This window comes from Schistocerca nitens, chromosome 1 (assembly GCF_023898315.1).
Source record: "Schistocerca nitens isolate TAMUIC-IGC-003100 chromosome 1, iqSchNite1.1, whole genome shotgun sequence".
Taxonomy (NCBI): Eukaryota; Metazoa; Arthropoda; class Insecta; order Orthoptera; family Acrididae; genus Schistocerca; species Schistocerca nitens.
In genome coordinates, this window is record NC_064614.1 from 194,651,992 (window position 1) to 194,677,015 (window position 25,024).

Below are 25,024 nucleotides of genomic sequence, written 5' to 3' on the forward strand. Positions count from 1 at the left end.
GTAGTACAGGTATCAACGATTCAGGTGGTAGAGGGTGGAACTCGCTACAACAGTGGTCGGCTTTCTATTGGGTTACTGCAGATAGGAAACAGACGCCATTAATGACAGTGAGTATTGTGCATATAAACGACGATTGTGATAATACCACGGGGAAGACAGTTATCATGTGATGGAAAAGCAAAAATAGGTGCGTAGAAGGAAATGAGACTTCTTGATCGTAAAACTGCCAAGACGTTTAACCGTTCAAGTACAGTGGTTTATAATTTCATTACAGTGGGCGCACGATATGGACAGCATGGAAAAATATCGGCAAAACAAAATTATCAGAGACATCGAAACGGCTACTTTTGGGCAAAGCAAGAGTCGCAAACCGTTATTCTTCACTTGTTGCTGATTTACAGTTACCAGTAACTGTCAGACATGTACGAAAAATTTTGTCGAATGACGAACATCTATCACTCGAGAAACGAGTGCAGAAACCTACTCTAACACCCAAAATAAGAAAGTTTGGAGTTGGCTGAAAAACGTATGTCATAGACTTCAAAATGGGTTAAAGTTATGTTCTGTGAGGAGAACAAGTTTAATTTAGATGGGCCATACGAATTTCAATATTATTGGCATGTACTGAGAATGGAGCAGCAGGGAAGAATGAACAGAAATTTTGGTGGTGGAAGTGTTCAACTTCTCAGCTAAAGATAAATTACATTACACATTGGTTGGCTGAACAACAGAATGAACTCTAACATGTATACTGAGATCCTAGAGACAGAATTGCTTAGCATTTATGTGGTCATAGGGGGCGCAAGTCTAATGTTCCAACAAGGTAATGCATCTGTGCGTGTTTCTGCTACAATCAAGAAGTGTTTTGAAGATGAATATATCTATGTAGCCCGTAGGTGCACGTAGCCCGAATTTGAATACCATCGAAAACCTTTGTGGGATACTTGCAAGGTGTGTTTTTCGCAATGGAAGGCAATTCGAGGCCGTATATAAGATGAAAAGTGCGATACGAAAAGAGTGGGCAAGAATTACAAACCCAAATAAAATCAGTGCCGAAGATTATTTTTCAGATAACTAGGATTAACGGAGGTTCGACAAAGTACTAACATTACAATAACAACAGGACAGTGAGCTTATTTTGTTACTCGTGTTATGAAAGGAACTATGTAAATCCCCCATGATTGCTTAAATGCGTCTACTACTTTCATGACAAATTCAATACCTGTACGAAGAGAGTTGTATGACGACCCTATGCCAGTCCTTACCGCATCCCAATGACGCCATCGACAGGAGCGCGACACGGCGGTCGGTCGGAACCGACTGGCCCATCTGAAGCCATAACGACAGAGTTTTGCATTTCTTGTGCCAAAATAAACAGTATCCAAATTCATCTTTCACCCTGGAGCGAAGTATGCACTATTTTGAAACTTTCTAGCAGGTTAAAAGTGTGTGCCAAATCAGGATACGAACCCGGAACCTGGCCTTCTAAGTCAAATGCTCATACTGACTGAGGTAACCAGTAGTGTCAGTGTCGTCGTAACTGCCGTCTGCTTCACGTCTGCTGTGCAGCGAGCTACCTTAATTTAAGTATTAACTGTATTTTTCTTACTTGTCACTTCCGTGTGTTTTTGCTTTTAGGAAGCTTTAATTGTCGGGTGCTAGTAATAGTGTTCCATAGATTTCGTGTTTGTTTTGAATACAGTCAGAGAGAGAGTCAACCATAGCGCCAGTAGTGCTAGTGTTTGTTTTCAATACAGTACAGAGACAGGTAGTGCTATTTTCATTGTTTTCTACAAGAAGTGGGTAGCAATCACAGTTTAGTCAACAATCAGCCGCCTTCAGTGAATTAGCAGTCTAGTTAAAAGTTGATTAAATCTCTACAGTAAATTGATTCCTTAGGATGGATAGGATGTGTGACTGCTGTGTACGGACGCAGGAGGAGCTGGCCACTGTTCGCGAACAGCTGAGCGTGTTGATGGCCACGATCAGCCGTCTTCAGGCTGCTGCCTCGGAGAGTAGCGGCAGTGGGGAGGCTGGTGCGTCGCAAGGTATACCCCAGGTGTGTGATTAGTGAAGTGGAAACGTGAAGGGAGACGTACAGCACAAAAACGTACAGGCAGGCCTCGTCTGTTGACTGACAGAGACCGCCGACGGTTGAAGAGGGTCGTAATGTGTAACAGACGCACGTCTATCCAGACCATCACACAGGAATTCCAAACTGCATCAGGATCTACTGCAAGTTCTATGACAGTTAGGCGGGAAGTGAGAAAACATGGGTTTCATGGTCGAACGGCTGCTCATAAGCCACACATCACGCCTGTAAATGCCAAACGACGCCTCGCTTGGTGTAAGGAGCGTAAACATTAGACGATTGAACAGTGGAAAAACTTTGTGTGGAGTAACGAATCAAGGTACACAATGTGGCGATCCGATGGCAGGGTGTGGGTATGGCGAATGCCCCGTGAACGTCATCTGCCAGCGTATGTAGTGGCAACAGTAAAATGCGAAGGCGGTGGTGTTATGGTGCGGTCGTGTTTTTCATGGAGGAGGCTTGCACCCCTTATTGTTTTGCGTGGGACTGCCACAGTTCAGGCCTACATTGATCTTTTAAGCACCTTCTTGCTTCCCACTGTTGAAGAGTAATTCTGGGATGGCGATTGCATCTTTCAACACGATCGAGCACCTGTTCATAATACACGGCCTGTGGCGGAGTGGTTACACGACAATAACATCCCTATAATGGACTGGCCTGCACATACTCGCGACCTAAATCCTACAGAACATCTTTGGGATGTTTTGGAACGCCGACTTCGTGACAGGCCTCAGTGCAGCACTCTGTGAAGAAAGGGGTGGCATTCTCCAAGAAACCTTCCAGCACATGATTGAACGTATGCCTGCGAGAGTGGAAGCTGTCATCAATGCTAAGGTTGGGCCAACACCATACCGAATTCCAACATTACCGATGGAGTGCGCCACGAACATACAAATTATTTTCAGACAGGTGTCCGGATACTTTTGATCACACAGTTTATAGTTCGTGCAGCAACAGTTCCATCCACGTATCACAGCTTGCAAATCTTCCTTCAGCAGGTAATTTCATTAACTAAGTACATTAACAAAAGTTTTGCGTCAACCGTTTATTTCATGGCACAGAAAAATTGACTCTCAGGCATTTGCAGTGTGTCCCGATCACCAAATAAACAGTTCCTTTTAAACGGTCCCACACATGTTCGGTTGGGCTCATGCCCCTATAAGAGGCAGGCCACTCCATTCTGGTGATCCTACGTGTTCACGAGAACAGCACGATGAGAGAGTGGGTAATCATTCCTCAAGATGAAATTGACACAAAAATTTTGACGACGCAATTGGTTGCAGAATCTCGTTCCCGTACCGTAGAGCAGTGAGCTTGCCCTCGACAAGCAAAACAGATGTGCTGTGGCTTTATTTAATAATGTATTGCTGTCTGAGAACATCACTACATTGTTCGGCATGTGGGACACAGTCTTGGAGCCGTTCGACTTTACCGGGTTGTCTCCAAACACATTGTGATTATCACGGTACAAACTGATCCTAGTTTCTTCCGCATCATGCAATCGTCATTTGACAGTTTGATGCGATACGTGACGTCCTATAGCCTCTTAGAATGCCGAATTCAGTTCTGTAGCACTCAGGTCACGGTTACTTCGACTCAAAAGTCGTAGATCACCCTGAGTACCTTTCGTACGTGGGCGGCCTGTGCGGTGCAAGTCCTCAACGCTACCAGTCTACTAGAACCGACTCCATGTCCACACATCACTTTGACTCCGATGCACACATCGAGTAACTTCCCTGGTTGACAAGACTTCTGCGCGTAACGTGATTATGAGTAACCGATGATTGGTCATCATTGTCCTACGTGGCCTGATGGATGTTCATTCTACTGATGCGTCTCTAATGGTGCTTTACTTTTAACAGAAACGCTCAATCCACTCGAGTACAGCCTTCTACCCGTAGGCAGCGCTTGACAACTGTGTGTATGTTTGCAAACAACGTCAGGGGTGACCGTCCGGTCGGTACAGGGTCTCAACAGCAACGCACATGCACGATGTGTCGGGGTGGCGCAACACTTTTGTTGATGTGTGTATTACACCTTCATATAAAATCATCTTTTACAGGGACAACTCTTGGTACCAAACACGTCGTTCAAGTAACAATTATTCAAAAGAGTTATGCGCTGAACATGATGAGACAGACAAAGTGTAGGAAAGATTATATCGTAATAGGACGAGGAATTCCAACTCATGCAAGACACCTTTTCCGTTTTGTTTTACCCAGACGTGTTTCAGCACTTTTTGCGCTGTATTCAGTGGGTTATTTTTTATTCTACTGTAAAATTGTTGTTACATATTAACATTTAGCGAAACTTTTGGTACATATTATTTACGATTGTGAATGAATAATTGTTGTAAAATATTATACATCATTTGTTCATAGTTGAGATATGTATACAGAACATCTCAGAGCACTGAAAAGCAATAGCTCACACTCAATATTCGCAGATCATCTGACAGCGCACAATCACCACCCAACAAACATTGAAACTGACTACACGCCCTTAAAACTAGTAGCAGATTATACCAAAAATTAACTATACAAGAAAACTATCACATCCAAAAATCAATAGCCCAAGGAAAGAAATTACTAAATGAATACACATCACTGTGCAATAAAACCCTCTTTGCCACAACTGAAGAACTATACAAATAACACCCACACCAAAACTACTCATGGGAAAAAAATCTCTCTCTCTCTCTCTCTGCACCAGTCCCGAACACACACACACACACACATACACGCACACGCACACGCACACACACACACACACTCGCACTAACCAAACACCAGAAACGCCAAATACACTTCAAACTCGCGCGCCTCACCCAGACAAACACGGCACGAAACAAATAAATACTGCACAGCCACAACAACACGCAATGGGGGCAAAAACACTGCCAATGTTTTGAAAAATCGGAGAAAAATCAGTGTCAAGCGACCATCGGTCACGAAATCAGTCTATTCACTTCGCCAACAACCTATGAGAAAGCAATACAACATCAAAGTCGTAAGTTACACACAAAAAACGTGATATATACTTATTTCCGTTTGTAAATGCATAATAAACAGAAAAATAAAAATTACGTTTTGCTGCTTGCTGATGAGAAGTTGTAGATTGTGTAGCAGACTAAGCTACCAACATAAATGTCCAACAGCAACATGTAAGGTATGTAAACTAATGCATACATCCACTCTTGAGTCAATTAAGCTATAACTAAAACTTTACACATAATGTTATAAACAACACACATTGCATCAGGTGGTTAATACATATCTCAACGGTGAACTATGAACAAATGATGTATAATGTATTACAACAATTATTCATTCACAATTTTAAATATTATGTACCAAAAGTTTCGCTAAATGTTAGTATGAAACAACAATTTTACAGTAAAATAAAAAAAAAATAACCCACTGAAGTTAACACAAAAACTGCTAAAACATGTCTGGGCAAAATAAAACTGATAATGTGTCTTGCATAGGGCGGGATTCCTCGACCTATTTTCATAGCAAGCACGGACGTAAGAAGAAGAACTGCAGCACCACAAGATAAAGATTATATCATTCAAATACGACATGAAGTGCAAAGCCCTGGTTGTCAGTCTGAACGTGAATCAACAGAAGTTGTTACTTTTCTGTCATTTTACATTCCGTGCTCTGTTGTCCTAACAGAGTACATATGTCGAGACGTAATTCCTGAACTGAAGGCCCAAAATCTTACTCGTAGAGAGCCCGTTCATATCATAGGTAAACTGTCTTCCAGTAAGCAACCAGGAGGCGTGGGAGAGAGCCCATGTGACTACTTCCGGCGCGGCACGCGCCTGCATGGACACACTTGTGACACACGCTCTTAAGTATTTTACAGAGCATGTGGTAATAGGCCGTCTGTCTCCCTACCACTCCGCATTCGCCCTGGAGATCTCTTTCCCTTTGAATATCTTTACCTTCCGCCACACACCGCTGTTCCCCATGAGACTGGCGCTAGGTTAAGTTTTATATTTCCTTGAGGAACCGATTGTAATCAGGAACACTACAATAAGAGCTGACTTCGTTGATTGTATTTATGACTCGGACGCGACATGAGAGAACCATCTCCTCCGTTCTGCCCACATCCCACTCACAGGAGAAAATTTAGATAACAGGCTTTTGCAGCTGACTGTAGAACGATTCTACCGCCGTCAACGTAGATTAGGAAAGCGAAAGCCTAGAAGTGGTACACGACACCGTCGCCCATACGCCATATGGTGGCTTGTGGAGAACGTATGTGGATGTAGATACCACATAATTTTCCTGCTCATCTTATCACTGCCAAAAATTAGACTCATTAGAAAATAAATAATTTATTAAGAATGTTATAGGCATCAAACCAGGGAAATGACTGGTGCTAACAATTAGTCCGAAAAATGAAGCTTTTAAAATTTTGTACATGGCTGGAGCTGCAATCGTATATGAAACATTCTTGTAGAAACAATGAAGAGCCTGTCAGTTGCAAAATGAGAGGTTCATTAAAACCAATTCACCTTGGTTTCAAAGTTAATAAAAACATCTTCTTCATAAGGAATCTGACCACAAGCTATTGGTTATGAACTGAAGATTAAAACTGAAGAAACTGCAAAAAGGTGGGAATTTAAGGAGATGGGACCTGGATAAACTGAAAGAACCACAGATTGTAGAGAGCTTCAGGGAGAGCATTAGGGAACGATTGACAGGAATGGGGGAAAGAAATACAGTAGAAGAAGAATGGGTAGCTTTGGGGGATGAAATAGGTAAAAAGACGAGGGCTTGTAGAATCCCTTGGGTAAGAGAAGAAATATTGAATTTAATTGATGAAATGAGAAAATTTAAAAATGCGGTAAATGAAGCAGGCAAAAAGGAATACAAACGTCTCAAAAATGATATCGACAGGATGCGCAAAATGGCTAAGCAGGGATGGCTAGAGGACAAATGTAAGGATGTAGAGGCTTATCTCACTAGGGGTAAGATAGATACTGCCTACAGGAAAATTAAAGAGACCTTTGGAGAAAGGAGAACCACTTGCATAAATATCAAGAGCTTTGATGAAAACCCAGTTCTAAGCAAAGAAGGGAAAGCAGAAAGGTGTAAGGAGTATATAGAGGGTCTATACAAGGGCGATGTACCTGAGGACAATATTATGGAAATGGAAGAGGATGTAGGTGAAGATGAAATGGGAGATATGGTACTGCGTGAAGCGTTTGACAGAGCACTGAAAGACCTGAGTCGAAACAAGGCCCCCGGAGTAGACAACATTCCATTAGAACTACTGACAGCCTTGGGAGAGCCAGTCCTGACAAAACTCTTCCATCTGGTGAGCAAGATGTATGAGACAGGCAAAATACCCACAGACTTCAAGAAGAATATAATAATTCCAATCCCAAAGAAAGCAGGTGTTGACAAATGTGAAAATTACCTAACTATAAGTTTCATAAGTCACAGCTGAAAAATACTAACCCGAATTCTTTACAGACGAATGGAAAAAATGATAGAAGCCGACCTCGGGGAAGATCAGTTTGGATTCCGTAGAAATGTTGGAACACGTGAGGCAATACTGACCCTACGATGTATCTTAGAAGACAGATTAAGGAAAGGCAAACCTATGTTTCTAGCATTTGTAGACTTAGAGAATGCTTTTGACAATGTTGATTGGAATACTCTCATTCAAATTCTGAAGGTGGCAGAGGTAAAATACAGGGAGCGAAAGGCTATTTACAATTTGTACAGAAACCAGATGGCAGTTATAAGAGTCGAGGGACATGAAAGGGGAGCTGTGGTTGGGAAGGGAGTGAGACAGGGTTGTAGCCTCTCCCCGATGTTATTCAATCTGTATATTGAGCAAGCAATAAAGGAAAGAAAAGAAAAGTTCGGAATAGGTATTAAAATCCATGGAGAAGAAATAAAAACTTTGAGGTTCGCCGATGACATTGTAATTCTGTCAGAGACGGCAAAGGACTTGGAAGAGCAGCTGAACGGAATGGACAGTGTCTTGAAAGGAGGATATAAGATGAACATCAACAAAAGCAAAACGAGGATAATGGAATGTACTCGAATTAAGTCGGGTGATGCTGCGGGAATTAGATTAGGAAATGAGACACTTAAAGTAGTAAAGGAGTTTTGCTATTTGGGGAGCAAAATAACTGATGATGGTCGAAGTAGAGAATATATAAAATGTAGACTGGCAATGGTAAGGAAAGCGTTTCTGAAGAAGAAAAATTTGATAACATCGAGTGTATATGTAAATGTCAGGGAGTCGTTTCTGAAAGTATTTGTATGGAAGTGAAACGTGGACGATAAATAGTTTAGACAAGAAGAGAATAGAGGCTTTTTAAATGTGGTGCTACAGAAGAATGCTGAAGATTAGATGGGTAGATTACATAACTAATGAGAAGGTATTCAATAGAATTGGGGAGAAGAGGAGCTTGTGGCACAACTTGACTAGAAGAAGGGATCGGTTGGTAGGACATGTTCTGAGACATCGAGTGATCACCAATTTAGTATTGGAGGGCAGCGTGGAGGGTAAAAATCGTAGAGGGAGACCAAGTGATGAATACACTAAGCAGATTCAGAAGGATCTAGGCTGCAGTAAGTTCTGGGAGATGAAGAAGCTTGCACAGGATAGAGTAGCATGGAGAGCTGCATCAAACCAGTCTCAGGACTGAAGACCACAACAACAACAACAACAACTATAAACATATTATAATGATAAAAACAAAAGCTTACATGGTTTATGCTTACCAAACAAATTGTGCATCAAATAAATGGAGGACCCTGAGACGCATGGCGCTTCCAACTCCCAAGGAAAGCACTACTTGGCACGAAGATCGTCCGCCATTATAATAATGAATGTTTAAAACATTTTGTCCAACTTTGACACTTAGAGCAAGTCTAGGAACATGTAACAAGGTACTGAGAACACAATAGCAGCATTTAAAACGCGTTTTGCGGAAAAATGCACGTCTGACATTTCCCCTCTTCTTATATCCCCACTTAGAAGCTGGTTTGGATGCACTTACACTCAGCAGAGAATGCAGTTCAAAATATCCAGAGCTCACTCCTCCTACAAAACTTGAGGAAGATTGAATCTGTGCGCCAGCTGGAAAATGAACGTGGAATCTGTTCGTTGGCAGGCAATCCTCTTACCGAGTGAGCTAGCCGGGCATGACTCAACCTCCGCCTTGGTGTTTCAGTTCTGCCAGCACATCTCTCGTGCTTCCCAAGCTTCACAGAAGTTCTAAATACATAGCAGAAACTGCACTTCAGGAAGAAAGGATACTGAGGAGAAATGGCTTAGCCACGAGCTATGGGATTGTTTCCAGAATGAATCTTTCACTATGCAGCGAAATATGCGCTGCTTTGACATTCCCAGCAGATTAAAAGATTGTGCCGGACCAGGACACGAGCTTTGAAAAACAGAACAGAGAACAATAACAATGTTTACCGATCTACATCTACATCTACATCCATACTCCGCAAGCCACCTGACGGTGTGTGGCGGAGGGTACCCTGAGTACCTCTTTCGGTTCTCCCTTCTATTCCAGTCTCGTATTGTTCGTGGAAAGAAGGATTGTCGGTATGCTTCTGTGTGGGCTCTAATCTCTCTGATTTTATCCTCATGGTCTCTTCGCGAGATATACGTAGGAGGGAGCAATATACGGCTTGACTCTTCGGTGAAGGTATGTTCTCGAAACTTTAACAAAAGCCCGTACCGAGCTACTGTTCGTCTCTCCTGCAGAGTCTTCCATTGGAGTTTATATATCATCTCCGTAACGCTTTCGCGATTACTAAATGATCCTGTAACGAAGCGCGCTGCTCTCCGTTGGATCTTCTCTATCTCTTCTATCAACCCTATCTGGTACGGATCCCACACTGCTGAGCAGTACTCAAGCAGTGGGCGAACAAGCGTACTGTGACCTACTTCCTTTGTTTTCGGATTGCATTTCCTTAGGATTCTTCCAATGAATCTCAGTCTGGCAGTGGCAGTGGACCTAGGGATGTTTAGGTGTGTGGAAGTCTTGCGTACAAACATATGACACAAGTGACACCCAAGTCCGTGAGTTCCGCGGAGCGCCCCACTCTGGTCTCTCACGATGTCTAATGACTACTGAGGTCGCTGATATGGGGTACCCGGCAGTAGGTGGCAGCACAATGCACCTAACAGGAAAAACTTATGTTCTGGGGGGGGGGGGGGGGGTGTCCGGATACTTTTGATCACATAGTGTAGCTGGAGCAGAGCAGGCACCTTTCGTGTGAACGTGTTGTCTGCCTTTGTACAGATTTCCGTTGCGCGTTTTCTCGGCTCATCCACAACCCCGTGCTGTTGTTCAACACCTTCAGCGGCGTGTGTTTCATGTTCGGAGTGATCGGCTACTGGATCTTCATGCCGAAGTACATGGAGACTCAGTTCCGGCAGTCCGCGGCTACCGCCAGCTTAATCTCAGGTAAGTGCTCCCTTTTATCCTGGCCTTGCGAAAAAAAATTAAATTCCGTAGTAGCACATACGAAACTGTTCGAAACATCATTAGGAAATAATGTCTATCGGCCAATAGCGCAGATCAATATTTGCTTTATTTATTTGCTGTAATTATCATATAACGTGCAATTTAGTGAACAAGCTAAGTGTGCAGTAACATTTTAAAACTGTTTATATGCTTATTTTGAGAGGATGATATTTACTGTGGACTTTATTCGGCAGCGTGTATCACTAAATAATTAATGTACTACTTACTATATTTACAAACTTGTAGTTCATAATTATTTAGATTTATAGTGTGGGTTTTAAATTGTTGTTGGTTTGTGGTGCGAATTGCAGTGGAGCTCTTTACTGTTATCATTTTCAGCATTCACTGCTCTTTTCTCAGTCTGTCCCCACCTGCCCCCCCCCCCCTCCCCCCACACACACGTTCCATTTGCTCAACCTAGTACTACTATTATTGTTACTACTACTACTACTACTACTACTATTGCACAAACCGAAGTGTCTTATTACACTCTATTGGCAAGGGTGATTACGTTCGTTCTGTCTTTGGAGATGTCAGCTGTAACTGTATTTTAGTGGCAAGTGTACCTATAACGAAGACACTAAGTTGCTTGTAAAAATCATCGCACAATAATCATAGTATCGCGCGCCGAAAAATACCCACAAAGTAGTTTTTGAAGAATGGAGGCAGAAACTGATGCTTTGTTAGGAGAGCACGAATCGGGTTTTAAGAGACACAGAGGTACTTGATATTTTTGTGCAGCGGCTGCTAAAAAAGGACAAGTTTGTAAAAAACAAGAAGACATATACTGCTACTGTAGTTTTGCATGAAGGTTTCGGTAATGTGGAATACAATAAAATGGTTTCCATTCTTAGACACATCATGGTACGGTATGGGGTGTTTTTGTGTTCAGTATGTGGTTCACATATTTCGTTTAAGAAAATGCTAAATGAGAAAGTAAATGAACACATTTTAGAGCATTGTGCACTGTGAACAGTAGAGGAATAGTTCGGAGACAATGACTGATTATATCAAAATGACAATACAATTCGTCATACAGCAGCATCTGTGAGCCACTTGTTCGTTGACAAAAACATTCCTGAAACGGACTGGCCTACCCAGGGTCCCGACATGAACCCAGCAGAACACTTTTGGAATGACTTAGAAAGTCGACTTCGCTCCAGACTCCAGGGTCCAACATCTCTACCTTGTGTGGATTCCGCTCTTGACGGAGAATGGGCTGACATTCCTCCAAAGGCGTGGAGAGACCTCATTGAAAGTGTCTCCAACACTACTGAAGCTGTCATAAAGGCGGATGTAGGACAGAACCCATGTTAATTTCCTATAATAGGTGTCTGGGCGCTTTTGAACAATTAGTGTAAATGGGAGGATCCTATGCCGAAATTACGTAGAGATTGAATTACTTTCATAACGATGAGAGGCGTCACATTTCTGATACCTGCTCAAAACATGACTGACGCAACTCCTTGCTGATTCTGTGGGAATGCATGTATGAGAGAAGCATTGGTACCTGACCGCCCCCACACTTTTCTACGGCGAGCATGAAGCGTGAGAAATATTCTCGATTCGTAGCTGAAAATAATTTGATATGTCATATCTAAGTTCCATTTCAGGTGTCCTCTTGCCCATCTTCTTCGTGCATTACGATGCCAGAGCGACTGTACTAACGTTGTTGATGGACCCCTAAATGCCAATGCGATCGTATGGAGACGGTTGCGCATTGCCTGAGTGGACATAGCCCTCCCAATTACCTCTAATTAGGTACCATGCAGATCTGTTTCATTCACATCGCGGTACCTACAATCTATGAAACCTACGAAGCGGACATCAGCTGGTTCTTCTGACCGCGAGCGACCGCCATGAGGCATACTCACAAGGTTTCATGTCTCACGACAGTTGCTGAATGTTCGAATGACGGACCGTGGTGCGTGGCGTTTCTATGATCAACGTCCAGTGGTGATAATCCTTCTTGCCGACAAGTGACAATGGACGAGCGGTCGAAGCCTGGAATGATCCTTCATGGCATATTGGCAGACTGGAAAGTCCACACAAACAGAATTGTCTCGTTCACGGCTACAGACACAGCACGCTCAAGTGAAATAAACTTTTTCAGTTTTACTTTTCCCTCTAGCAGGCATGCGGCCGTACATAGCGATTTTCTGTGGTCAAAGCAGTGTTGAGAAAGCCTTTTCCCGACAACAACAACAAAGCACTGTTGGCGTAAAACTGTTTTTAGCGGAGCATTACGACATGAGTTGCAGCTCAAAATTTTAGTTGAAGTGACACCTGAAGTAAGGCCTAGACATTAGTACAAACGCATCGTTGTGATACATAATGCCGCATTAAGCTGAAATGAAGAGGAAAGCTGGCGTATGAGAACACTGGAGAAGTAAGTTAACAAACCTGAGGGTTGATGGTTGAAACAAAATCTATTCGCAGTCCGTGACGCTATGCGTGGTCCCAACACGTGCACATGTCTCATTCTACGTTTGATACGCTGAACGTGAAAAGGATAAGGATCATGTCCCGTGAACCGCGCCACGGTTGAGCTGGAGGAAGAGCATATTTAGGATATCGCGGATGTTGGAGAAGAATGAATAAACTCGTAGGCACTTACTTTCTCCTTTTTGTGTTGACAGGCACCCATTTGAAAGAGGTGCGCTTGTTGCACTCTTAATTCTAAATCTTTAGATAGTCCAGTACCTAACAGAAACCGGGTCTCTTTGCATTTGCTGTGTTCTGTTCTACCACCTGAACCATCCTGACAAGACGCTTCAACAGGAATTAAACAGTTCCTTACCTCATTGTCCTAATTGTTATTTCTCTCAAAATTCCCAGGACAGCCTTCGCAGATTTCGAGACAGTCTAGCTACAAAACGCGCCGTATTCGTGTGGTATGTGCTAGTTCAGCTAAAGGATAATGTGGCTGTGCGCCTTGCTCGGTTGATTACATGGGCGAGCAGCTCTCAGCTGCCGAGAAATGGCAGACAGCTAACCCCTGGCCGGGTGCCCGCAGGTTCCGTGGGTCTGGTGTTCACGGCGCTGGGACTGATCACGTCGGCGCTGGTGATCTCTCGCTGGAAGCCGCGGCCGCGCGTGCTGGCCGCCTGGAACGTCGGCGTCGAGCTCATCGACGTCGTGGGGCAGCTCTGCCTCGCTTTCATCAGCTGCCCGTCCGACAACCTGCAGGGCTCTTGGGGACACGACAACACGTAACTAACCGCTCCTAAGTGTCTATCCAAAAACTTTTCCTCCTATGTCAGTAGGGCACAATTCTATTTTACATCTACATCAGCATTTATACTCCGCAAGCCACCCAACGGTGTGTGGCGGAGGGCACTTAACGTGCGACTGCATTACCTCCCTTTCCTGTTCCAGTCGCGTATGTTTCGCGGAAAAAAGAACTGCCGGAAAGCCTCCGTGCGCGCTCGAATCTCTCTAATTTTACATTCGTGATCTCCTCGGGAGGTATAAGTAGGTAGAAGCAATATATTCGATACCTCATCCAGAAACGCACCCTCTCGAAACCTGGACAGCAAACTATACCGCGATGCAGAGCGCCTCTCTTGCAGAGTCTGCCACTTGAGTTTGCTAAATATCTCCGTAACGCTATCACGCTTACCAAATAACACTGTGATGAAACGCGCCGCTCTTCTTTGGATCTTCTATCTCCTCTGACAACCCCTCCTGGTACGAATCCCACACTGATGAGAAATACTCAAGTATAGGTCGAACGAGTGTTTTGTAAGCCACCTCCTTTGTTGATGCACTACATTTTCTAAGGACTCTCCCAATGAATCTCAACCTGGCACCAGCCTTACCAACAATTAATTTTATATGATCATTCGACTTCGAATGGTTCCGTATGCATACTCCCAGATATTTTACAGAAGTAACTGCTACCAGTGTTTGTTCCGCTATCATATGATCATACAATAAAGGATCCTTCTTTCTATGTATTCGCAATACATTACATTTGGCTATGTTAAGGGTCAGTTGCCACTCCCTGCACCAAGTGCCTATCCACTGCAGATCTTCCTGCATTTCGCTGCAATTTTCTAATGCTGCAACTTCTCTGTATACTACAGCACCACCGCGAAAAGCCGCTTGGAACTTCCGACACTATCTACTAGGTCATTTATATGTATTGTGAAAAGCAATGTTCCCATAACACTCCCCTGTGGCACGCCAGAGGTTACTTTAACGTCTGTAGACGTCTCTCCATTGAGAACAACATGCTGTGTTCTGTTTGCTAAAAACTCTTCAGTCCAGCCACACAGCTGGTCTGATATTCCGTAGGCTCTTACCTTGTTTATCAGGCGACAGTGCGGAACTGTATCGCACGCCTTCCGGAAGTCAAGGAAAATGGCATTTACCTGGGAGCCCGTATCTAATATTTTCTGGGTCTCATGAACAAATAAAGCAAGTTGGGTCTCTCACGATCGCTGTTTCTGGAATCCATGTTGATTCCTACAGAGTAGATCCTCGGTTTCCAGAAGTGACATGATACGCAAGCAAAAAATCATGTTCTAAAATTCTACATCAGATCGATGTCAGAGATATAGGCCTATAGTTTTGCGCATCTGCTCGACGACACTTCTTGAAAACTGAAACTACCTGTGCTCTTTTCCAATCATTTGGAACCTTCCGTTCCTCTACAGAGTTGCGGTACACGACTGTTAGAAGGGGGGCAAGTTCTTTCGCGTACTCTGTATAGAATCGAATTGGTATCCCGTCAGGTTCAGTGGACTTTCCTCTGTTGAGTGATTTCAGTTGCTTTTCTATTCCTTGGACACTTATTTCGATGTCAGCCATTTTTTCGTTCGTGCGAGGATTTAGAGAAGGAACTGCAGTGCGGTCTTCCTCTGTTAAAATGGTTCAAATGGCTCTGAGCACTATGGGACTTAACTGCTGTGGTCATTAGTCCCCTAGAACTTAGAACTACTTAAACCTAACTAACCTAAGGACATCACACACATCCATGCCCGAGGCAGGATTCGAACCTGCGACCGTAGCAGTCGCACGGTTCCGGACTGCGCGCCTAGAACCGCGAGACCACCGCGGCCGGCTTCTTCCTCTGTGAAACAGCTTTGGAAAAAGGTGTTTAATATTTCAGCTTTACGCGTGTCATCCTCTGTTTCAATGCCACTATCATCCCAGAGTGTCTCGATATGCTGCTTCGATCCACTTACTGATTTAACGTAAGACCAGAACATCCTAGGATTTTCTGTCAAGTCGGTACATAGAATTTTACTTTCGGATTCACTGAACGCTTCACGCATAGCCCTCCTTGCGCTAACTTTGACATCGTTTAGTTTCTGTTTGTCTGAGAGGTTTTGGCTGCGTTTAAATTTGCACTGAAGCTCTCTTTGCTTTCGCAGTAGTTTCCTAACTTTGTTGTTGAACCACGGTGGGTTTTTCCCGTCCCTCACAGTTTTACTCGGCACGTACCCTGTGTAAAACGCATTTTACAATTGCCTTGAACTTTTTCCATAAACACTCAAAATTGTCAGTGTCGAAACAGAAATTTTCATTTTGATCTGTTACGTAGTCTGAAATCTGCTTCCTACTACTCTTGCTAAATAGATAAACCTTCCTCCCATTTTTTATATTCCTATTTACTTCCATATCCAGAGATGCTGCAACCGCCTTATGATCACTGATTCCCTGTTCTGCGCTTACAGAGTCGAAAAATTCGGGTCTGTTTGGTATCAGTAGGTACTTTGGGCAATGCACGAAAAAGTACTAATGTTGGACCATAAGACTCACAGATCGTCTCAAAAATACTTTAGTATCCCCGTCAGCAGACATTACAATGGAGACACATGAAATTCCTTGGGAAGTGCACGTGGAATAATGCGGAAACCTGTCATGGAGGGGGCATGCGACTCGTAGTAAGGGCACACCCGCTGACAGAAGTGTTGACCGGCGGACAGCAGTGAGTCGGGCGGACCAGAGTTTACCCTGATTCCAACCACCACTGACCTTACCCTGCGCGTCGAGCCGAGTGACGCTGCAGAACATTCAGTCGCCAGTCGCCCGCAAGAGCCGTGTGCTGAGTTTATCCCTGTGCACGCCTCAGCGCGGTTTCGGACCTTCTGCTTCCCTCATGGCGAGTTTTCGTTTCCTCTTGCGAGGAAAATGGTCATCTTCGGTCCATGGAGTACCCGCACCTACAGTGTAGCGTAGCGGCGTTGTCGCGCCTTTGCAAATTCTAAAGTGGCAACGAAGGACTTTTGTTTCCCTTTTGCTAGCATTCATTTCGGGCGACCATGGGCCAGCAATTTCTGCAATGCTGCCAACAACAGATTCGCCAGCCGAAAGCAGTGGTAGCAGCAGGAGTAGATACAGGCGTTGACGACCCAGAACGCGGATTTGCTTCGCGCCCAAGCCAGGCTCCTATTCTTTTCCCAACTTCTTGCATCCAGTTCCGTGGCAGGCGGAGTTGTTGACCAAGGTGTTACGGGGACACGCATCGACTTGCTGGATGCCTACCTCCAGCTGCTGTCGGACACGGTTTCTCGGATTTTCCTGGTCCTCAATTTTCCCTTTGCGTTTTATTAGCCTAATCTCTTGGCTTTTGGAACCTCGCCTGCCCGCGGAATTTATCAACGGAGTGTCCCGGCAGAGGTTCGAGTCCTCCCTTGGGCATGGGTGTGTGTGTTTGTCCTTAGGATTAGTTTAATTAGTGTGTAAGCTTAGGGACTGATGACCTTAGCAGTTAAGTCCCATAAGTTTCCACACACATTTGAACACATTTTTGAATATTTAGAGCAGCTGATTCAGGACAATCCCTGTACGTCAGGTACCTTGATGATATCTGAGCAACGGGACCTTATAGAGAGGAACATGTGCGAAAACTTCAGTCGGTCTTCCAACGCCTCCTGGAGAACCGCCTGCGCTACAAGCTGGAAAAGTAGAGCTTCTTCTCCCCGAAGATGCGTTTTTGTGTTTAGGAAAGGTGGTATGGTCTCTATGAATCACATCAAAGGCGTCGAAAGCCTGCCTGCTCCTGGTGAGTTCATACTCCGGGCAGCGAACATCTACCAACCTCTTAACAGGTTTCGCCAGACGGCCGTTAAGTTTGTCTGGTCTGTGGATTGTCAACGGAATCCTCAGCCTCTCAGTCCGCCGGGCGGCAGGGTTGGTCACGAAGCTGCTGAGGTGGAGCCGATGGATTTTGTATTCCAATCTCTGTCTTCCTCTACAGTTTTCCTTTCCGCCCCGATTCTACGCAGAACCTGTTCATTCCTTACCTCATCGGTTCACCTAATTTTCAACGTTTGTCTGTAGCACCACAACTCAAACGCTTCGATTCACTTCTGGTTTTCTCACAGTCCCTCTTTCACTACAGTGCTGTGCTCCACACGAACATTTTCAGAAATTTCTGCCTCAAATTTAGGCTTGCGTTTGATACTAGTAGATTTATCTTTGCCAGGAATGCCCTTTTTTCCAATGCTGGTCAGCCTTTCATGTCCCTCTTCCTCCGTCCGTCAGTGGTTATTTTGCTGTCTAGATAGTATAATTCCTTAACTTCATATACTTGGTGACCATCAGTCCTGATAAGTTTCTCGCTATTCTCATTTCTGCTATTCTCATCATTTTCGTCTTCCTTCGATTTTCTCTCAGTCCATATTCTGTACTTATTAGACTGTTCATTCCATTCAGCACATCATGTAATTCTTCACTTTTACTCAGGATAGCACTGTCATCTGCGAATTCTATCATTGATGTATTTTCACCTTGAATTTTAATTCCATTCCTGAATCTTTCTTTTATTTCCATCATTGCTCCCTCCCACATAAATATTGAACAGTAGGGGAGAAAGACTACATCCTAGTGTTACATCCTTTTTAATCCGATCACTTTGTTCGTGGTCTTCTACTCTTCTTATTCCCTCCTGGCTCTTGTTCATGTTGTCGCTCCCTGTAGCTTACCCCTAATTTCCTCAGAATTTCGAACATCTTACACCATTTGAAATTTTCGAACGCTTTCTCCAGAGCGACAAATACTATGAATCTGTCCTGATTGTTTTTCAGTCTTTCTTCCATTGTCAACCGCAGTGTCAGAATTGTCTCACTGGTGGCTTTACCTTTCCTGAAGCCAGACTGATCGTTATCTAACACGTCCTCAATTTTCTTTTCCATTCTTTTAACTTGGATGCATGATCTGTTAAGCTGATTGTGCGATAATTATCGGATTTATTAGCTCTTAGTATCTTAAGAATTCTGTGGATGATATTTTTCCGTAAGTCAGTTGGTATGTCGCCAGACACATACATTCTGCGCAACAACGTGAACAGTCGTTTTGTTCCCTCTTCCCCCCTTCCCCCCCCCCCACCCCCCACCCCCATTATTTTAGAAATTCTGATGGAATGTTATCTATCCCTTCTGCCCTATTTCATCTTAAGTCTTCCACAGCTATTTTAAATTCTGATTCTAATACTGGATACCCTATCTCTTCCATATCGACTCCTGTTTCTTCTTTTATCTTATAAGACACATCTTCCCCCTCAAACAGGCCTTCAGTGTACTCTTTCCACCTATCCGCTCTCCCCCCAGCATTTAACAGTGGAATTCCCGTTACACTATTAATGTTGCCACCCTTGCCTTTAATTTCAGCGAAGGTTGTTTTGACTTTCCTGTATGCTCAGTCAGTCCATCCGATAATCATTTCTTTTTCGATTTCTTCACACTTTTCATGCAGCCATTTCGTCTTAGCTTCACCGCAGTTTCTATTTATTTTATTCCTCAGCGACTTGTAATTCTGTACTCCTGAATTTCCCTGAACATTTTTGTATTTCCTTCTTTCATCGATCAACTAGGATATTTCTTCTGTTACCCATGGTGTCTTCGCAGTTATGCTCTTTGTAGCTATGTTTTCCTTTCCAAATTCTGTGTTTGCCATTTTTAGAGATGTCCATTCTTCTTGAACCGTACTGCCTACTGAGCTATTGCCTACTACAGTATTGTAGCCTTAGATAACTTCAAGCGTATCTCTTCATTCCTTAGTACTTCCGTATCCCACTTCTTTGCATATTGAGTCTTCCTGACTAATCTCTTAAACTTCAGCCTACTCTTCATCACTACTATATTATGATCTGAGTCTAAATCTGTTCCTGGGTACGCCTTACAATCCAGTATCAGTGTCTGACAATGAAATAATCTAACTGAAATCTCCCCGTTTCTCGCGGCCTTTTCCAAGTAGATCTCTTCCTCTTGTGATTCTTCAACAGAATATTCATTGCAATTTATTACAGAACTCAGTGTTTCTCCTATGTCATTCCTAGTGCCAATCCCGTCCTCTCCAGTAACCATTTCTTCTACTCTTTCCCCTACAACCGCGTTCCAGTCCACCGTGACTATTAGATTTTCATCTCCCTTTACGTACTGAATAATCCGTTCACTACCCTCATATACTTCTTCTATATCTTCATCTTCAGCTTGCGACGTCGGCATGTATACCTGAACTATCGATGGCGGTACTGGTTTGCTGTTTCTGATGAGAAAAACGCTATCACTTAATTGTCGATTCTGATGAAAACAACCCTATCACTGAACTGTTCACAGTAACAAACTCTCCGCCTTACCTTCCTATTCCTAATGAATCCTACTCCCGTCATACCATTTTCTGCTGCTGTTGATATTACCCTATCCTCATGTGACCATATGTCCGTGTCTTCTTTCCATTTCACTTCACTGACCCCCACTATATCGACACAGAATCGCGAAAGAAACTGGTATAGGCATGCGTATTCAAATACAGAGGTATGTAACCATCCAGAATATGGCGCTGCGGTCGGCAACGCCTATACAAGACAACAAGTGTCTGGCGCAGTTGTTAGATCGGTTTCTGCTGCTACAATTGCAGTTTATCAAGATTTAAGTGAGTTTGAACATGGTGTTACAGTCGGTGCACGAGCAATAGGACACAGCATCTCCGAGGTAGAGATGAAGTGGGGATTTTCCCGTGCGACCGCTTCACGACTGTACTGTGAATACGAGGAATCCGGTAAAACATCAAATCTCCGACATCGCTGTGGCCGGAAAAAGATCCTGCAAGAGCGGAACCAACGACGATTGAAGAGAATCGTTCGACGTGATAGAAGTGCAACCCTTCAGCAAATTGCTGCAGACTTCAATGCTGGGCCATCAACAAGTGTCAGCGTGCGAACCGTTCAACGAAACATCATAGATAAGGGCTTTCGGAGCCAAATGTCCTCTAGTTTACCCTTAATGACTTCACGACATAAAGCTTCACGCCCCACCTGGGCCGTTCAACACCGGCATTGGACTGTTGATGACTGGAAACACCGATCTAAGGCGCTGCAGTCATGGACTGTGCCGGCGGAGGTTCGAGTCCTCCCTCGGGCATGGGTGTGTGTGTTTGTCCTTAGGTTATTTTAGGTGAAGTAGTGTGTAAGCTTACGGACTGATGACCTTAGCAGTTAAGTCCCATAACATTTCAAACACATTTGAACATTTTTGAACTGGAAACACGTTGCCTGGTCTGACAAGTCTCGTTTCAAATTGTATCGAGCTGATGGACGTGTACGGGTATGGAGACAACCTCATGAATTCATGGACCCTGCATGTCAGCAGGGAAGTGTTCAAACTGGTGGAGGATCTGTAATGGTGTGGGGCCTGTGCAGTTGGAGTGATATGGGACCCCTGATACGTCTAGATACGACTCTGACAGGTGAAGCGTATGTAATAATCCTGTTTGATCACCTGCATCATTGATGTCCTTTGTGCATTCCGACGGACGTGGGCAGTTCCAGCAGGACAGTGCGACACCGCATAAGTCCAGAATGCTACAGAGTGGTTCCAGGAGCACTATTCTGAGTTTAAGCACTTCCGCTGGCCACCAGGCTCCCAGACATGAACATTATTGAGAATATCTCTCATGACTTGCAACGTGCTGTTCAGAAGAGATCTTCACCCCCTCGTACTCTTAAGGGGTTTATGGGCAGACCTGCAGGGCTCATGGTGTCAGTTCCCTCCAACACTACTTCAGACATTAATCGAGTCCATGCCACGTCGTGTTACGACACTTCTGCGTGCTCTCGGAGGCCCTACACAATATTAGGCAGGTGTACCAGTTTTTTTTTTTTTGGCTCTTTAGTGTAGATTTAGCTTTTGCATTTCTCTTTTCAGATTTTTCTAGCTTTCCAACTACGTTAAAGCTTCTGACATTCCACGCACCGACTCGTCAACGTTCTTCAGTCTTTTTCTCGTGGGCACCTCCCTCTTGGCAGTCCACTTCCGGAGATCCGAATAGTAGATTATTCCAAAATGTTTTACCAATGGAGAAGGCCACGTGTCCTGTGGTTACTCATTATCTGTCTTTAATCCAGTGTTTTCCATTGCCTTCTGCATCCTCATGCCGCTGACCATTGCTGATTCTTCTGCCTTTAGGGGTAGTTACCCACCCCAAAGGCAACAGAGTGCCCTGAACATCTGTACGCTCCTCCGCCCTCTTTGACAAGGACGTTGACAGAATGAAGACGATTTCTCATGCTAGAAATCTTCGGCCGACAACGCTGTTTATTATTCAAAATGCAAGTAGTGATGGGGTTTCGACACCGGGACTGAAGTCGTTTTCATTACAGCTGAAAGACGCTACCCCAACACCGCGGATATGTAGGTAGCAAAACTAAATAATATTCTGGAATAGCATTACAACGCGTTTATTGATAAATACCTTAAAACAGGTCGCAATTACTCAATTTGATAACCTAATATCATAAAATATTGAAAATCGATAGCAAGGCTGCCACGTAGTTCAGATCAGCAGTATATCCTAATACTGACTGACTTACTTGACGTGCAACAGGAGTCACTAGCAAATTTCGTACATCATTGGAAAGATTCGTACTTCGTCTGTAGTATTGTCACCACCATGTATATCTTATTACAATTAGTTTGCTGCATAATGTAATAAAGGTATAGATGTTCTAATAACTCTTAGACTGCCCCTAGAATTTATTTCGTTAAAAGTGGCATGTACTAATCAATATTTGAAACAGAAAAAGTTGTCGTTTCGCACCATAAAATCGGATGGTCCATGGCATCTACAATTGTTATAAGAATAACAGGTATGCCATCACGCTTCGTTCGACTCCCTTCATCACCAGTGTTCCCACAGCGATATCGGCCATGGCAACTGCCTGGCTTCTCATCACTACTCAAGACAGTGACTTACTCGTCTTAAATGTGACTTGGAAAAGGAAAATAAATGGTGACTACGAAGTCTTTCGCGACGAAGTCCTTGCATAAAAAGTTCTCGGTTTACTTGCCCGAAAATAAATGGTGCCTGTGATATGCACACAGCACAGAAAATGAAACACTGCTACACAAATCATTACGAACATAATTTAATACCGGGTAATTCCGTCTCTGGACTTGATACCTCCTGAATTCGGTTAGGAAGTGAGTCCACAACGTTGTGCAAGTATGTCGCATCCAGTCATTCACTGAGGATTTGTTCACACAATTCCCCAAATTGCTGGGATGCCGATGTCGACGTGCCTTGGGCTACCTAATAAATTAGCGGTAATGGAGCATTGCCTAGACACAGGGCACCGCATGTTTTATGTAAACATCGAAATTTGATCCCCAGCTTCATCTTTCTGGCGCTCTGTTATTGAGGAGGCCATACATATTCGTACGGCGGACACTTTTATCAGCAGGGATGCACGTTTTCAGATCAGCGCCGCCTGAAATCCAGCACTGGCTGTCATTAAATCAAAACAGGGAAAACAAGAACTTCCGATTCATAATTCGACGCAACGCACTGCTGAGGTTTAATTCAGTTTTAAACCACAGGAGCGCCCGGCAGCATAGTCATTGCCAAAAGTACAGTGGTAGAAGGCCACTCTGCGGTTCCCAGCAGGGGCAACAGGAGGGCCGCTTTCCTCCAACTGCGAGCGTCTTCCCACACGCGCGTATTGCCTGCTCCTGGTCAGATAAATTTCGACGCCGCCACTCGATTATTGTCAGTCGCGTCTTGCAGCAGATACAGCAACTACAAGCACCTAAAGATGTCGAGCTGTTGCATCGGTGAAATATAGTGGGATTTACGCAATATGTTCCGGCGGCAAACCTGAGAAGCGTATTTACAATGGATCGGTCAGGAAAACCTGAAAAGTCGCTTCTAAAGATTGTCCTGTAACATCCTCTATTTGTAGAGGAGAGCGTCTAAAGGTGCTTGCCTCTGAATTTTTAATAGACCTACGGCGCGATCCTCATTTAATGATTTTTTACTGAGGTTTGTTACAATGTATTTATTTCCAATCAATTGAATTTCCCCAGACACGAAAAAAGTCCCGGTTCACCGCGACAGTTGTATAAAAACCCCTCCATTACACCTCTGGTCGCTCTCAAAACTAGGGCCAATCCATGGAAACCCAATGTTGCTAAATTATATCTTTCCCCTGAGCTAATAAAGCGAAATATATTTGTGTTCATACACTACTGGCCATTAAAATTGCTACACCTCGAAGATGACGCGCTACAGACGCGAAATTTAACCGATAGGAAGAAGCATTCACACAAGGTTGGCGCCGGTGGCGACACCAACAACGTGCTGACATGAGGAAAGTTTCCAACCGATTTCTCATACACAAACAGCAGTTGACCGGCATTGCCTGGTGAAACGTTGTTGTGATGCCTCGTGTGAGGAGGAGAAACGCGTACCATCACGTTTCCGACTTTGATAAAGGTTGGATTGTAGCCTATCGCGATTGCGGTTTATCGTATCGCGACATTGCTGCTCGCTTTGGGCAAGATCCAATGACTGTTAGCAGAATATGGAATCAGTGGGTTCAGGAGGGCATTATGGAACGCCGTGCTGGACTCCAACGGCCTCGTATCACTAGCAGTCGAGATGACTGGCATCTTATCCGCATGGCTGTAACGGATCGTGCAGCCACGTCTCGATCCCTGAGTCAACAGATGGGGACGCTTGCAAGACAACAACCATCTGCACGAACAGTTCGACGACGTTTGCAGAAGCACGGACATCAGCTCGGAGACCATGGTTGCGGTTACCCTTGACGCTGCATCACAAACAGGAGCGCCTGCGATGGTGTACTCAACGACGAACCTGGGTGCACGAATGGCAAAACGACATGTTTTCGGATGAATACAGGTTCTGTTTACAGCATCATGATGGTCGCATCCGTGTTTGGCGACACCGCGGTGAACGCACATTGGAAGCGTGTATTCGTCATCGACATACTGGCGTATCACCCAGCGTGATGGTATGGGGTGCCATTGGTTACACGTCTCGGTCACCTCTTGTTCGCATTGACGGCACTTTGAACAGTGGACGTTACATTTCAGATGTGTTACGACCCGTGGCTCTGCCTTAATTCGATCCCTGCGAAACCCTACATTTCAACAGGATTATGC

General features: G+C 44.2%; 1 protein-coding gene across 3 annotated transcripts in view; it reads left to right on the forward strand.

Moving 5' to 3' along the window:
- Nucleotides 1-25,024, forward strand: part of LOC126235027 (solute carrier organic anion transporter family member 74D-like) — a 215,347-nt gene that overhangs the window by 132,100 nt on the left and 58,223 nt on the right. For all 3 annotated transcript variants that reach the window (XM_049943766.1, XM_049943779.1, XM_049943773.1), the window contains exons 8-9: nt 10,386-10,550; nt 13,627-13,822. In XM_049943766.1, the coding sequence (XP_049799723.1) occupies nt 10,386-10,550; nt 13,627-13,822 (361 nt within the window). The remainder of the gene's footprint in view (nt 1-10,385; nt 10,551-13,626; nt 13,823-25,024) is intronic.